The sequence below is a fragment of the Malaclemys terrapin genome, chromosome 7, assembly GCF_027887155.1.
Source record: "Malaclemys terrapin pileata isolate rMalTer1 chromosome 7, rMalTer1.hap1, whole genome shotgun sequence".
Classification (NCBI taxonomy): Eukaryota; Metazoa; Chordata; order Testudines; family Emydidae; genus Malaclemys; species Malaclemys terrapin.
Genome location: NC_071511.1, coordinates 113,625,433 through 113,642,651, shown reverse-complemented (window position 1 = coordinate 113,642,651; position 17,219 = coordinate 113,625,433). Strand labels below are relative to the sequence as shown.

The 17,219-nt window shown below is 39.9% G+C and overlaps 1 protein-coding gene across 1 annotated transcript in view; it reads right to left on the bottom strand.

Moving 5' to 3' along the window:
* The window catches only part of SHTN1 (shootin 1), a 97,879-nt gene that overhangs the window by 20,664 nt on the left and 59,996 nt on the right, over nt 1-17,219 (bottom strand). The window contains exons 9-13 of the mRNA XM_054036256.1: nt 16,922-17,068; nt 14,957-15,110; nt 7,262-7,364; nt 4,172-4,254; nt 1,343-1,452 (exon numbers count right to left, since the gene is read on the bottom strand). Coding sequence (XP_053892231.1) covers nt 1,343-1,452; nt 4,172-4,254; nt 7,262-7,364; nt 14,957-15,110; nt 16,922-17,068 — 597 coding nt within the window. The remainder of the gene's footprint in view (nt 1-1,342; nt 1,453-4,171; nt 4,255-7,261; nt 7,365-14,956; nt 15,111-16,921; nt 17,069-17,219) is intronic.

Here is a 17,219-nt window from a genome sequence, read left to right as displayed (position 1 = left end):
TTCAAGCTTTTATGCAGACATTAAACTCTTTGCTGCAGACAGGTTCACAGATTACTGCTGTGTCTTGCATAAGGGGAAAGAAAAGAAATACTGATGAGATGGAAAGTACACTAGTCTGTGTTGTTTAAGGATCAAGCCTTTTGGAACATTTCCTTTACATAACCCAATCACATTCCTTTTCAGATTGTTATTTTTGTTCAGTTTCCTCACTGTTACATTTGCTTAGAATTTCTAAAAGAGTAGCCTCTATTGTACTGTTAGGCTTGAGAAGGTGCTCTCTTTTAGTTTCAATCTGTATCAAGACAAAAGAAGAACAGGAGTACTTGTGGCACCTTAGAGACTAACAAATTTATTAGAGCATAAGCTTTCGTGGACTACAGCCCACTTCTTCGGATGCATATAGAATGGAACATATAATGAGGAGATATATATACACACATACAGAGAGCATAAACAGGTGGGAGTTGTCTTACCAACTCTGAGAGGCCGGACAAATGCACCCAAGACCTTTCTGGATACTTCAAATACCAAAAAGACATTGTGAATTTGGAGAAAGTTCAAGGAGGATCAACAAAAATGATTTAAGGGCTGGAGGAATAACATGAAGACAAAAATAGTGCAATATTTATAGATGGACTACATGATGACTAAGGCCTCTATATTCAAAAGGGACTCATGATTTTCAGTGCTCAATTCAGGAACCTAGAAACTGAGGCACACAAAAATCACTAGTCACTTTTGAAAACTCAGGCTTGAGTGTGTACATGTGTACACCCGGGCATAGAGGGAGGCACAGCAAGTGATAACAACATTTGAAGACTATCGGAAGTGTGGGGGGGAGATCATAAACTTGAGGTCTGTTAGACTGACTTCCTAAGGAATTGAGCCATTGCTTAAGTCATTTAAAATTGCACTAGACAAAACTATGGAGAACAAACTGTCAGAGAAAATCTTACACTAGCAGGGAGATGAATGAAATGACAAAGCAGCTATTCCATCTCTAATTTCTGTGATTCAATAATAGCTCTTTCAGATTTACCTTTTAAAATTACATCTTGTTTTGGAATCACTGCCTTATTTTTGTACCTTCTCTCAATTATTTTCTCCTCCTTCAATTTTTTAGGCTGACTGGTTTATAGTCCAACAGTTAAACCCACTACTTTACCTTATTCTGGTCAAACAACAAGCAAAGTAAAAGAAAAAAAAATTGTGCTCTGATAAATGTATTATGGTACATTTCATTTGTTTTCAGCACACATTACAGTACCAGGCTAATATTGTTCTAACTTCCCCCAGTGTAAGACTAAACACACAAAGAAACCAATGTTTAAGTATTCCAAACCTTGGACTTAGGTCTGCTTGACTGATTAACTGGCCTTAGGTGAACTCCCTTTTTAATTCTATCCATCATTTCTTCAACTGCTTGTCTCTTCAGGTCTCTTACTTCTTCCCCTGTTCATAAGGTATAGATAGTGTCAAGTTAAAGATACAAGATACACCGCTACCTCGATATAATGCCACCCGACCTAACACAAATTCGGATATAATGCAGTAAAGTAGTGCTCGGGGGGGGGGGGGGGGGGGGGGATCAAAGCAAGTTCGATATAACATGGTTTCACCTATAACACGGTAAGATTTTTTGGCTCCCACGAACAGCGTTATATCGAGGTAGAGGTGTATTGGGAAGAAACAAAGAAAACACTCATTTTAAAGAGATACATTATAAAAATAAGTAACATTCACCACATGCTGCGAGTTATAAATATAGTTAGTAATTTAGTCACGAAAATCAATGATCAAGCAACGATTAACGTGCAATGCAGATAGCTGTAAAACTGAAAAAATTCCTCATGTCAGCGAGAGCAGGTGAAATATATACACACTATATAGAATACAAACTTGCATCCTTCCTCAGTTTGGCGGTATTATTAATGTAAATGAGAATTAAATTTAAACATAAGCCTTTTTTTAAACTCAAATCTTAGCTGTTCATGGGGTTTTCAAACAGGACCTCCTCTGTCCCAGCCCTTAGCTCCCCTTACCCCAGAGAGGCACCCCTTACATCACTTTAAGGTATGTCCAGATGGAGATAACATGATCCACATGCTAGCAGAAGTCAGAAGAATCTACTTTGTATCTTTTTACAGAGTTGTAGCACCTGGATTTAGGGTGACTCAGGAACCTCACAATCATATGCAGGATCCTATGGACAGTTCCTGAGTTGCTGTACATTGTTACCGCCCCACTGCCTTCAACTGAACTATGACCGTTTACACAAGTTGATGATCTGGCCCTCAACCTTTCCATCCTGTTACCGTCAGATCATTAGTATTTATTATTTGTATGATCATAGCACCTAAGAGCCTCAGTCATGGGCCAGGACCCATGGTTCTAGGTGCTGTACTAACAGAAGAAAAAGATAGTGCAGTATATAAATTCAGATCTGGAACCGGGGGCTGATCCTGAACAGTTGGAGATGCAGGTCTTCAGACCCCAAGAAATTAGCAACCCTGGTTAAATCGCGAGGTCAGATTCTGCTCTCACTTAAAACACTGTAAATGGAAACAATCCCATTGGCTTCATTAGAGTTGGTCAAAATGGTCAAGTCAATGATGCTTACAGATGAGGCAGTATCAAGGCCCCAATTCAGCAAGGTACTTAAGCACATGTTTAACTTTAAGCAATGGGGCTACTCAATGTGCTAGAAGTTACAGGTGTGCTTAAAATCTTGTGAATCCATGCCCAAAAGTCTTAAAAGAAAAAAAAGTAGAACTAAACAACGTGGCATTGATATAAAAATGAAAAACCTAAATACCACCAAGGGATCTGGCTTCCAAGAGACCCAACAGCAGACCTGGCTCAGACCTGTGAAATGTTCAAGTAAAACTGAAAGTCCTATCTGATAAAGGTGAGCTTTTCATACTAACATATCGATGCACTAGAAGACATGACTAAAACCATGTAATAACTGCACCATACGAAAAAGGCCAACTAATTAAGAGAGACAGATGGAGAAATACGGTCAACACTATTAAAATCTGCTGTAGTGCCTAATATAACAGGAATTTTAAGTAGACCCTCTCTCCTGGTAACACTGAAGATCCACTGAAGGGCAGTTCCTGTACTGTATATCAATTTAATGCCAGGTTTTAATTTCCCAAACAGTCTGTTTCAAATGTAAAAGCTTAATTGGCTGTGAGGAATAGGAACCACTCGTTGTAAGTCCTTAACAAGGGTCAAAAGAAGCCTGAAGTTAGATATAGTAACCAGAGTGAGAGAGACCTTTTTTATTCTTTTTTATGAGCACTCAGCCATTAAAGGAAGAAGCAATTTATGTGTGATTGAAGAAAGATCAGAACTGTTAAAAAGTTTACTAATAAATAATGGAAGAATGGGGTGTACTATTCACAGTATTTCCTGCAATCACAGCTGGTAACAATCAATGAAAAGGTATAATCAAAACATCTAAAATGCTTGAAGTTAAAAAAATCATGATAAATGAAGACAACATAGGTCTAGCATTATCGAACAGTTACTGGAAAAGAAGATTAGCTCTTTATAAGATATACAGCTACAAGGTAATTTCTCTACTAGTATCTGGACCGAGATCACCAATCTCATTTTTCACAGGCTGGTAAACAGCTAACATCCATACACTTCCTGTGTGACCTTGGCCAAATCACTTAAAGGCTCTGTTCCTCGGTTACCCCATCTGTAAAACGGGAAGAATAATACTTCCTTTTTCCCCACTCTGTCTTGTCTATTTAGGCCACACAAGCAGTAACGATCCCGCAAATAATTATCTATGTGCTTTCTTTATGTGCACAAGGATTAATGGGACTACTCACCTGCATAAAATTAAGTTTGGGTGTAACTGTTTACAGGACTGGGGCCTTATAATGTATGTTCTTCAGGGCAGACACAATCTCTTACTATGTATATGCACAGCACCTAGCACATTTGGTCCTCCATGTGCTATCATATTACTACGAACAGATAGTAACAATTAGTCTTTACTAACCTGTTTTGCATTAAAACTGGTGCCAGAGGTGAATGCTTCCAAAATGGGTGGGTTGTTGAAAACTACTTTTTAATTTTTTTAATTTCACACAAATATTGTTTGAATTTTCTAACAAGTGATCCACACGGCTTGAAATAGGATGAGCCATACCTGATTCTTGCTGAGGAGCTCTTTCTTTTTTGCTCACAGTGCTGCTAGGATGAGACCTCTTACGAATCATGGACATAAGGGACCTTTTCAGGACAATTAAAATGAAGATAGTCACACTGCTTTCTCTTATGAGCAACATCTGTACTTTTAGCATTGACCCTGAACATATGTCATATATTGCAAAAGGAGCCAGCATTGAACGCTTGCTTCACTGATTTATAATTCTCCTATTTACAAAAGAGACGTTAATCATTTCCATGAAGAGACAGAGGTGAAGCACCCCTACAAATACAAAGATATTATTTACTTTTCTTGTATTGTTGTCGGGCATCATGCAAAACACTTAAGATCTGAGTATTAAAAGGTAACATGGCATTGTGACACGTAACAAATTAAAGCCCTCCCGCACAACAACAAAAAATGACGGATTGCACATATTAATGTCAAGCATTATTCTCCAGAGGACATTGCTAGAGGGTGATCATATCACTCCCTCATTTTTCAATGAATATTTGTTGGCCTACGTTTACCAGATCAAAAGAAAAAGCAGAGCCTATGTGTTGTGTTCAAAATAAATAAATAAAAAACCCCACCATGATATGCACTGTGAAATAGACACCTTCAGGCTAAGTATGCCCCCAGAATGTAGGGGTTATTTTTAAAATAAAGGTTTACAAAACTTATGACCAACAGAAGTGTTTAATTCAATGGATTAGAAAAAACATAAAACATTCCTTTGTAGTGTTTGCAAAACAAGCACTTCACCATTATGCTAACACATGAAAACCTAAAAGTGAAAAACCAGAAACTGATCAGAAACAAAATGTGAAACTGACCAGTCTATATTCATTGTCTAAGTTGAAAGAGAAATGCGAAAAGAAAACAGCCACCCTATACAATTCAGAGAAAATTCTCTCTCTAATACTCTTTCAGTTTTAATTTCAGTTATTAGTAACGCAGAGGGAATTTTGCTTTTAAAATCGTGTCTTTGAACTTGGCAATGTACCCTTTTATCAAAAACACTGTAGAGATGTTTACACTTCTACATAATCTTCTATGGCTAAAGTTTATCTGTCTATTCCTCATATACTACAAGAACATATCCCAAGAATACTTCAGAATAACATTTTTTTCCAATCAAGGAGACTGCAGTACAAAGAAATACAATTTCATTAAATAATATTGATTCCTTATTAAGGTAAAATAATTTACATCTGGTTCATGTCAAGTTTTGAAATACCCATTTATCTTTCAATACTCGTAAGTTGATGATGAATATTCTACTAATATTTACATTATTATTGCTGTCTTTCTTTGAACTACCTGTCATGGCAGCTGTAGCGTGTGTGTGTATGTATGTATGTATGTATGATTTAATATAATTAAAAATAAACTTCTGAAAAAAACCCACTTACTGCCCCATTAGTCATTACAGATTTTTTTTTCTGGCAATCTGTGCTGTTACATAATATGCAAGTTCTTTTGGTTCTACAGACAGTACTCCAGAGATGATACACTTAGGAATGCTTGCAGTCTATTTCATCTTGTTTAATTGTTCATAGCCTTGAAAAATAATCTCTTTATGTCACAATTTAGCTACTTCCAATGTTAGGACACACTTCAGTGTTTCTCTCATCATCAATTCCAAGGTCTAGGCTTGAAATTTTCCATACCATCTCAAATAATTACACCTTATTGAAAAGAAAAGAACTGAACTAAAGATTCAGAAACCTGTCCTAAAATAATGATGTATTTAACTCCTAATTTTTAAAGCAATCCATAAAATATAGCCTGAAAATGTAGCTGTGTATGACATTTACTCCGCACTCCCGAAATTCCTTCATCTGAGCGTCAGATCACATGTAAAAGTTACTCTGCGTTAGCTACTTTCGGCACCCTGATTACCTATGGAATTTGTCTTTCAAGAGCTGCAGTTTTGTTTGTGACATGGGAGGAATTTACATACTAATCATTCTATTCAAATGTGTATATAACTGTAGTGAATAAAGTGGTTGGATTGTGTAAAATAATTAAGCAAGTCACATGAGCTAATGAAAGGTAAAAGCAGGAAGAGTCCAAATATGGGTGTTCAGAAATATATTTTACAGAATCAGCTAAACAATGACAGAACAGGGTTGAATTTTCATTGCTAATCATTGGAATTTTTGTATATTATTCCAATAACTTAACAAGATTTGCATGTTACATCTAGTGCAGTATGACAGAAAATTTCATTTTTAAACAATCTATTAACACAAAAAGCAAAGGCCAAGATTTTCAAAAATGTGTCTGAAGTATGACTTCACTGGCAGATGGCAAGTGCTCCGCAGTTTTGGAAAATCAAGCCACTTACTCATGTGTCTAATTGTAGGCATCTAGACTGAGATTTTCACAGGTGAGTTGAGCAAGACAGCAAAGCACTGGAGCACATACTTAACTTTAAGCATGTGAACAGTCTTAATGTAGGACTCTTCAAGCACTTAAAGATCATGCAGTTCAGTGCTTTGCTGGATTTGGTGCCTCACCTGTCAGTAAATTTCAGTGGGATTTGGGTGTCACTATGAAAATCTTGTCCAATCTGTTGGATGCTTAGAAGGCTGATTATCCTACCTAAAACCTGGGATCCCACAGATTTAGCTATTTCCATCATCCACACTGGATGAAGAGGCAGACGTACCAAACCCAGCCCTTTTGCTTGCAGAGGGTACCCCAACAGCAGTGATTCAGATAAGCACTTCTCTAGGTCACATAGGAGTATATCACTACAGCTATCAAATAACAGGAAGAACAACCTTCCAAATTCAGATCAAAGAGGTATCCCTCCTTCCCCAAAAATCACGGTCTAAACAGGCCACTGAACTTGAGTACTTCTTGGAGGACGAACACTAATTGGGTCTGGTCAATGCGTCTAGCTTGTCAGCCAAATATGGAAGACAAGATGTCCAGCCGGTTGAGAGGAAGAAAAGAAGTCCAGAACAGCTAAAGAAAGTTGGTTTATCACTGCTCAGTCTGCTTGAGTTCAAAACTGCTCAGCCTACACCACTGCCTAAGGAAAAACAGTTTCCAAATATCTTGACTTACAGCACTTACCGAATTGGATTGGGAGGAGGGGGAGGAAGCGGAGGTGGCGGTGGGGGTGGAGGTGGCGGTGCTGGATTTTCTGACCTGTGTATTCGTTTCTGGAGTTCATCAACTGCATGAGAGCAACAGAAAAGCAGAATGAGTTCTCAGGAAAAGCGTTTCCCCATCTGCTACTGGGTGATTTGAAACCAGAGTCCTAAACAGAAGTTCTGCCTGTAAAGAAAGCCACCGATTCATTCAAAAGCAAAATGGCAGCACTTCTCAATGGCTGATGTGCTATCACACTGGGTCAGTGGTAGTTTTTGCACTCATCTTCACCAAGAACACTGATCTAGCTGCATACAATTTCTACAATCAAGGCAACTTCTGAGAATTGAATGCCTAGCTGCATAACTCTTCATACACAATGATTGGAGCCTTAAGGAGAAACCAGAGTGACTGCTACATTTCCTAGTTGTGAAAGGGACATCACATCAACTGGAAATCTAGTCAATTAAAAAAAAAAATCATTTCAGTTTCTACTCTTTACCATGCGTCGCTTTGATAAATTTTTGCAGGTTTACAGTCATGTTCTTTAAAACATGTTTTTTTTGTTCTGTTGCTATGTGAGAGATCTACACAATCAATGGGGGAAGCTACCGCAGTACAAAGGGGAAACAGTGAAAAAATATATTTTTCTCTAATGTCATTTAGTTACAGGAAATCTTAGCAGCTGTTTCTAAGTATAGAGGGAATTTCAGACAGATGGATGGGGTGGGACTTCCAAAGTGGATCTTCAATTCCTATTAATTACATTTTAATTTAAATTCCTCACGTGGCTTTAAAAACCTATCTGAGATTCTTATGTAGATAGTGCCCTTTTTAATAATAAAATATGTAAATGGGAAAAGGAGTACTGTGAATGCACATTCAAATCTACTTTGTGCTTTATGTAAATGAGTGATGTGAAGTTTAAATAATCTCCGTATAGTCATTCGTAAAGAACCTACTATCATACAGAACAGCACCTGCATATCTTTACTGAAAATCATGTGCAATATTCACCACACCAAACAACACTAAAGACTATTCAAATGACTTCAACAGGACTACTCACGTATCTCCAGGTAAACCTGGGCTTGAGCCTCTGATTCAGGAAAGCATTTTGGCCGGAACAGGGATGGACTTCAGCATGTTTTAAGGGCTTTTTTGAATCGGAGCTTGACTTATGGGTTCCCCATAGAATCATAGCAATATAAAGGACTGGAAAGGACCTCAAGAAGTCATCAAATCCAGACTCCTACTCCATGGCAGGACCAAGTATATCTAGGCCATGCCTGACAGGTGTTTGTCCAACTGTTCCTAAAATTCTCCAATGACGGGGATTCCACAACATCCCTTTGAAGCTTATTCCAGTGCTTAACTACCCTTACATATACCCTTTTCCTAATATCTAACCTAAATTTCCCTTCCTGACAATTAAGCCCATTACTTCTTGCTCTATCTTCAGTGGATATGGAGAACAATTGATCACCGTCTGTGACGCTGCACTCCATATGATTTTATACAAATATGCTAATCACAGAATCATAGAATATCAGGGTTGGAAGGGACCTCAGGAGGTCATCTAGTCCAACCCCCTGCTCAAAGCAGGACCTAATCCCAACTAAATCATCCTGCCAGGGCTTTGTCAAGCCTGACCTTAAAAACCTCCAAGGAAGGAGATTCCACCACCTTCCTAGGTAACCCATTCCAGTGCTTCACCACACTCTTAGTGATAAAGTTTTTCCTAATATCCAACCTGTAAACCTCCCCCACTGCAACTTGAGACCATTACTCCTTGTTCTGTCATCTGGTACCACTGAGAACAGTCTAGATCCATCCTCTTTGGAACCCTCTTTCAGGTAGTTGAAAGCAGCTATCAAATCCCCCCTCATTCTTCTCTTCTGCAGACTAAACAATCCCAGTTCCCTCAGCCTCTCCTCATAACTCATGTGCTCCAGCCCCCTAATCATTTTTGTTGCCCTCCGCTGGACTCTTTCCAATTTTTCTACATCCTTCTTGTAGTGTGGGGCCCAAAACTGGACACAGTACTCCAGGTGAGGCCTCACCAATGTCGAATAGAGGGGAATGATCACGTCCCTCGATCTGCTGGCAATGCCCCTACTTATACAGCCCAAAATGCCATTAGCCTTCTTGGCAAGAGGGGCACACTGTTGACTCATATCCAGCTTCTCGTCCACTGTAACCCCTAGGTCCTTTTCTGCAAAACTGCTGCCTAGCCACTCGGTCCCTAGTCTGTAACAGTGAATGGGATTCTTCCATCCTAAGTGCAGGACTCTGCACTCGTCCTTGTTGAACCTCATCAGGTTTCTTTTGGCACAATCCTCTAATTTGTCTAGGTCCCTCTGTATCCTATCCCTACCCTCCAGCGTATCTACCACTCCTCCCAGTTTAGTGTCATCTGCAAACTTGCTGAGAGTGCAGTCCATGCCATCCTCCAGATTATTAATGAAGATATTGAACAAAACCGGCCCCAGGACCGACCCTTAGGGCACTCCACTTGAACCGGCTGGCAACTAGACATGGAGCCGTTGATCACTACCCGTTGAGCCCGACAATCTAGCCAGCTTTCTATCCACCTTATAGTCCATGTGATGAGTGTGAATATAATGTAACTGGAACATGCTTCATGACAAAGGTCTCTTGTAAGGTATCATTACAAAGCTTATAATCTACTGAGTGTGGTCATCCTATTTGTAAAAATGTTTTGTTCTTGTATCTGATACTAGAAATATGAAATAACTCTGAAGTCCTATTGTAATTATGTAAAGTGTGGGCCATTAATGGTGGTTTGGAATCTTGATGGCTCAAACTAGGAGTCATCAACTAGGACAATTGGTTGTAAATGGGTCTGTTTATTTGCAAGCCTTCCTGTGAGTCAGGCCAGGAAGAATGAAGGCTTGGGGTCTCACAGGACAGGTGACCATGTCACCTGGTACTGGAATCCATCTTAAACCTCATGCTTTTCCATGTAGAAGGAGGGGTGCGGACCCAGAGACACAAAAGATTCCCACCTTGTGCCAAAGCTATAAAAGGGGGTGGAACAGAACAAAGGGGGCTGCCAGTCATGAGAAATCCCCTAGTTACCACTTGAGCTGGAACTAACAAGGATTGTACCAGGGGAAAGGATTGGGCCCAGACTAAAAAGGAGTCTAGTCTGTGAAAGAAGCTTATTGGAACATCTCTGAGAGTGAGACTTACCTGTATTCAGTTTCTTAACTGTATTAGGCTTAGACTTGCGTGTTTTGTTTTATTTTGCTTAGTAACTTACTTTGTTCTATCTGTTATTACTTGGAACCACTTAAATCCTACTTTTTATACTTAATAAAGTCATGTTTTGCTTATTAAATAACCCAGAGTAAATGATTAATACCTGGGGGAGCAAACAGCTGTGCATATCTCTCTATCAGTGTTATACAGGGCGGACAATTTATGAGTTTACCCTGTATAAACTTTATATAGAGTAAAACGGATTTATTTGGGGTTTGGATCCCATTGAGAGCTGGGTGCTAGAGACAGGAGCACTTGCTAAGTCGTTTTCAGTTAAGTCTGCAGCTTTGGGGGCATGGTTCCGACCCTTGGTCTGTGCTGCAGCAGATTAGCATATCTGGCTCAACAAGACAGGGTTCTGGAGGCCCAAACTGGCAGAGAAAATGGGCTCAGAGGTAGACTCCGCACGTCAGTGACAGTCTCAAGGGGGTCTCTGTGACCGAACCCATCACACCATCCTCTTTATAACAGCCCTTAACATATTTGCAGACTTATCAGTCCTCCTCCCACCCAGTCTTCTTTTCTCAAGACTAAACAGGCTCAGTTTTTTTAACCTTTCCTCATAGGTCAAGTTTTATAAACTTTTTATCATTTTTGTTGCTCTCCTCTGGACTCTCTCCAATTTGGCACCTCTTTCCTAAAGTGTGGCATGCAGACCTGGACATGGTACTCCAGCTGAGGCTCACCTGTGCTGAGTAGAGCAGGACAATTATCTCCCATGTCTTATATACGACATTCCTGCTAACATGCTCCAGAATAACAATACCATTTTTCACAGCTGCAGCATATTGTTGACTGAGTTTGTGATCCACCATAACGCCCAGATCCTTGTCAGCAATAATACCACCTGGCCAGTTATTCCCCATTTTGTATTTTGGCATTTGATTTTGCCTTCCTAAGTGAAGTTCTTTGCAGTTGTATTTATTGAATTTTATCTTGTTAACTTCAGACCAATTCTCCAATTTATCAAGGTCTTTTTAAATTCTTATCCTGTCCTTTAACATGCTTGCTACCCCCTCCAGCTTGGTGTCATCTGAACATTTTATAAGCACACTATCCACCTCATTATTCAAGTCATTAATGAAAATCTTGAAAAATACCAAATCCAGGTCTGACCCCTGAGAAACTCCACTAGATACATCCTCCCAGTTTGGCAGTGAACCATTGATAACTACTCTGAGTAGGGTCTTTCAAAAAGTTTTACACTCACCTTATAATAATTTTATCTAGACTACACCTCCCTAGTTTGCTTATGAAAATGCCATCACAGACTTTGTTAGAAGCCTTACTACAATCAAGATATATCACATCTACTGCTTCCCCCCTACTCACTAGGCCAGTAACTCTGTCAAAGAAGGAAATTAGGTTGGTTTGGCATCATTTGTTATTGACAAATCTATGTTGGCTATTCCTTATAACCCTTTTATCCTCCAGATGCTTACAAAAGAATTGCTTAATAATTTGTTCCAGTGTCTTTCCAAATATCAAAGTTCAGCTGACTAGTCAATAATTCCCCAGCTCCTCTTTTTAAAGATAGGTACTATGTTTGCCCTTCTCCTGTCTTCATGGACCTCACTTGTCCTTCACAAGTTCTCAAAGACAAATGCTATCAGTTCCAAGATTGCTTCAGCTAGTTCCTTAAGTACCCTGATGAATTTCATCAGGCCCTGCCAACTTGAGTACTTCTAACTTATCTAAATATCCTTAACCTGATCTTTCCCTATTTTGGCTTGCATTCCTTCCCCCATTGTTGTTCATTTTAATTAATTGTGTTGAGTATCTGATCTGACTTATAGTGAAAATGCCTACCCAACAATAACCAGAATGACCTTATTAGTGTCAGTATAATAATGACAGCCTGGGTTACATTTTCATAGCATTACATATGACAGGCACACACAATCCCCTGTAGAAAATAATGGTATTTCCATGTGTATCTCACATGTTTTGGACATCTGGCTGCCTTCTATCCACATTGCACATGAAACAAACTGTGCCAGAATCAGAATCTGGTGGAAGCCTGGGATCAACTTTCAATTTCCCCACTCTCAGAGACATGCTCTAACAATGGGAAACTTACTCAGGTGTTCAATTCTCAGCATCTTAGAACTTTAATTTAATTCTTTAGGGAAGAGCAAAAACAATGATCACGAAGTTCAAAATTTATGGAAAAACTAAACTATCTAAATATGTGCACCTTGGCTAACCAGTGACTCAGAGGGGAGATAATGGAATATAATGATATGACAGATGTAAAACCAAAGGATGGAAAGGAATTATTTGGTTTTCTGTTTTTTAAACTTAATCACACACCAAATTTAGGATGGCTATCAGGAAAATACCATGACAACCATGTTACCTGGGACTTTTAAAAATAGACTGAAAAAGCGAGCCCTAAGAAAATATATTCTAGGTAATTTTATCTGCTTATGTGTGCTTATCATCCTGGTAAGCGAGCATCTAACAATCCCACATTGATTGTGAGATGGACTGCATGATCTAATATGTCTTTCCAGCTAAATTCTATGCATCTATGATTAATTTGACACACACAAAATTGTAAAATATTTTTTCCAGAAGCTCACACCACCACATTGGTATGCTTTTTCTCTGACATTTTCCATCTACACATTCCAGCTGTGTTTGGAGAGTTAAACAGTAGTTCACCAGCTGCTAACTATATTTTGAATTTATTATGAAATGGCAATTTTAAATAAAGAGAGTTAAATTACAGTTTTTAGCATTTAATAGGCATGATGCTGTAAGCTGGTCAGGCACCATTCTAGCATATAAGACTTTGATAACTAAATTACAGTAGTTGTTCCATACGGTACGTACTGTAAGTGATTTTTGTCAGTGTTCTGGAGGCTTTAGTTTAGCCTATGAACTGGACAAATAGTCAGAAAGTCAGACAATTTTTTCAGTCAGATAGTAAGGGGATAAATATTTAGCATGATGCACAGGGAATTAGACACACAATTCCCATGGATTTCAGCCATTAAAACCCACAGGAGTCGTGTGGTTAATTCCCTGTGCCAAGCTCTGAATACAGTATTTACCTTTTAAATGTCAGTATCAGAAGAGCCTATAATATGGGGGAAAAAGACCTCACTTCAGCAGGAGTTGTTTTCTCACAACTCAGTCTGAAGGGCTAAATCATTCCTACAAATTCACTGATAACTGCCAGATCAAGAGTAAATGCTTGTGTGATTTCCTAAGTTGCTTGATAACTTCCATATATGGAATTTTTCCACATATGGAAAAAATGAACTTCCCCCCCTCATCATCTGTACAATAGGGGTGCTACATGATAAGCCATGGTGTATTGTGTGTGTGTATATCTCTGTGAAAGAATTAACAGAACGGTCATGTTCTATTTATTTATGTCTTTTGAGTCAATGAAAGATACAAGTTACAGCTGAACTTAAAAGGATTATCCTTTCACATGTAAACACTGCATTGAATCTTTACTTACTGTAAACTCGGAGTTACCTAAAGATTTAATTTTATATGCCCGTGGAAGGTGAACAACCACCGACCATGCTGCTTAGTGGTCAAGCAGGAGGGTGCAGGCCATCTCCCTCTTGAAAACACAGTCCCGTCCTTCAGTGCCTCCCCCGTCTCTCCAAAAATTTCCAGTCCTTCCCTTTAACATGGGGACTTGGGGTCTAGGCCCTTGAACAGTCAAGGTCTTTTCCAGCTGGGTTCTCAACCCAGGTGAATGCTCTTGTAAATGTAATATCCTCTTGAAGTGGGTATGGGAACCATGGCCCACCCCCTCCACTGCTCTGGCCCAGGGCCCTATGGTGGGCAGCTACACTCTACCTTGCAGTGCTACACAGCTGCCCCCCCAGGCCATCTCCTAAGCAAGCCTCCGTTAACTTCCCACAGTAAATCAGAGAAGTCGCTGACCTGCACACTCAGTCACCTGACTCTCCTTTATAGGTTTGCAGAGGTCTGCGTTGTCAGGTCTCAGGCAATGAGTTCCTGGGCTCCCTCGGAGCAGCTGTCTGCTCCGTTCCACTGCCCCCTGCCTCTGAGCTGCTTTGCTTCCCTTTTTTAAAGCCCCTGCCTCCAGTTTGTGCAGGCCCTGCAAGTGTGGCTGGACAGGGCTGCCTGGGACCAGAGCTGTTCTTTAACCCCTTGTTCTCCAGTGAGGTTTGTATGCCTCATCGCAATGCCACAACATTTTAAAAGATTTTTCTACTGAATAGATTCTAGACATTATGTTGAGTTGAGTCACGTCACTGAACTTCATACCATGAAACACAAATTATGCACAGAAGTTCATGGCTTTGTCTCAAAAGTATCATGTATAATTCTATTAGGTCTGCACCAGTAACACTTGAGAGAATTTCACTTCTAAACTTAATTTAATTTAAGTGATTTTACCTGAATGCTTTAGGTTTTTAACTTTTTCTTCAGAGTTCTGCCACTTTAGTTCCAACTCCTTTTTATCTTCTTCCAGAAGTCCCAGCTGCTGCTGCAGACAACTGATCTCCTTATGTAGTGCTTCATTTTCTAGCTTCTCTTCTAATTCTTTAACCTGCGGGTGGCAAACATTTTTGTTACAATAAAAAAAATAAATGCTCATTCTGTCTTTTGCCTTGATAAATAGCGGGGCCATCTATCAGACACTGTAGGCCTTAAGAATATGAGAAAGGCAGAAACATACATGAGAAGTCTTTTTAAGCAAACATTTTTGAAAGAGAGCCACAAAAACTTTTTTTCTTTAGAGATTTAATCATCTTATTTGAACACAGTTTCCTCATCTGAAGCAAACACTAATGTGTTGTTTTTTTTTTTTTTTTTTAGTTAACTGCTTCTGTTTAAAAGGTTATAATTTAAACTCACTCCTTCCGTAGTTCATGCAGTTGTTAATGGATGAACTACAGAATGACATCAGATTGAGTGGCAGCATTCAAGTATGTTGAAGCAATCACTTCCATAGCTATTAAATATATACAATTTGGTCTAGTTTACAAAAAATCAGAGATTTTCTGTAAGCCGGCTATTACACCTCAAGTATGTTTTTAAATAAATATATTAAGTGAATGTATCTTTGGCTTTACTGTACATGTGAAAGTACAACTACTGAGCATTACCCTATGGCAGTGGTCCCAAAAACTGTGGGGTAGGAGGCATGGAGGAATATTCAGGGGGGCACGGCAGGGCCCAGGCCAGACCCCGGGGAGGGGGTGAGGAGGGAGCACTACCCAGCCCTGCTCTGCCCCCATGTTCAGTTCCCACCCCCAGATCCGGCCCTGGCGTTGGCCACCGGCTCCTGGCTCCGATTCCAGCTGTAACCCGCAGCTCCCAGCCCTAGTTCTGCTCCCAGCCACGACTGCAGCCCCAATCCCAGCCGAGGCCCCAGCTGCAGCACCAGCCCCACTCCTGACTGTGGCTCCGACTCCACTGTGGCTTCCGGGGAAGGGGGCATGGACAAAAAGGTTTGGGGACCACCGCCTTATGGTATACACACACTGGAAACTAAAGCGATTTATAGGTGCAGATCCTCAGCTGGTGGAAATGGTCATAGATCCACAGATACCATACTTACATAGTCTTACTTCAGAGATGTCATCTTCCTCATGCCTTTCATAACGCTGGGGTTTTCCACGGCACCCATATTCACAGCATTTTGTATAATTTCTATCTTTTTCTATAGTTCCCCGATACTGTGGGATTTATACTTCCTTCTACTGCTCTCATTTTCCTGCATCTCTGGAACCAGGAACCACCTTCCCATTGCAGGATGCCTGGATCCTGCCTTCTCTTCATTTAAATCCTTCCTGAAAATCACTGCTTTCCCCAAGGCACATCAATATTAACGCACGTCAATGTGACATCATATCACCCCTATTAATTTAAAAAGCAACACTCAAACTTATCATCCATTGAGTGTCCTAGTGCTTTAATCCATACTAGCACATGCCTTTATCAGCGTCCAGTGGCTGGTTCACAGAAGAGTTAAGTGCCTACTACGGCTACCAGCTAGCAGAGTCATTCCTTTACCTCCAGTGTTAAAGGAGCATGCTTTCAAGACCTGATTCAGGAAAGAACATCTTTAACTTCATCCCTATTCAGGACATACCGGTAATTTTAAGTACATGCACATGCTTAAAGTAAGCACATGCTTAGCTTACTTGCTTTCTTGAAGAGAGATGCTTTCTGAATCAGGGCGTAAGTGCTGAAGATTGTGTGTTCAAACCCTATCAATGACCCAAAGAGACAGGGGATAGGGGAGGGACCAGATCTCTGCATTTAACTGTGCTGGGCACATTTAATAAATGGCAATTAATAGGAGTTTTGAGAAGCTATCTAAAATCCTATAGTAGGTGAAAAATCTTACACTACCTTTTGCTGGTGTTGATGTCTCTCTTCTTCCAGTGTTTGGGTCAACTTGGCATTGTCATCTAAAGCTTTCATAAGCTGCTGATCAGGAGCAGAATTTTGCAGTAGCAGATGACTTTGTCGTTTCAACTTGTTTTGTTCAATATACATCTGTCAAAAACAACACCCCCCAAAAAAACTGAATGGTTAAGTCAAGTCTCCCATCTTAACTGGAACCAAGGCCCATTTACTGGGTGGGGTGGGGTGTGTGTAAAAAAGAGAGAGAAACACAGTGGGGAGGTGAATTTCACCCCAAGTCTAT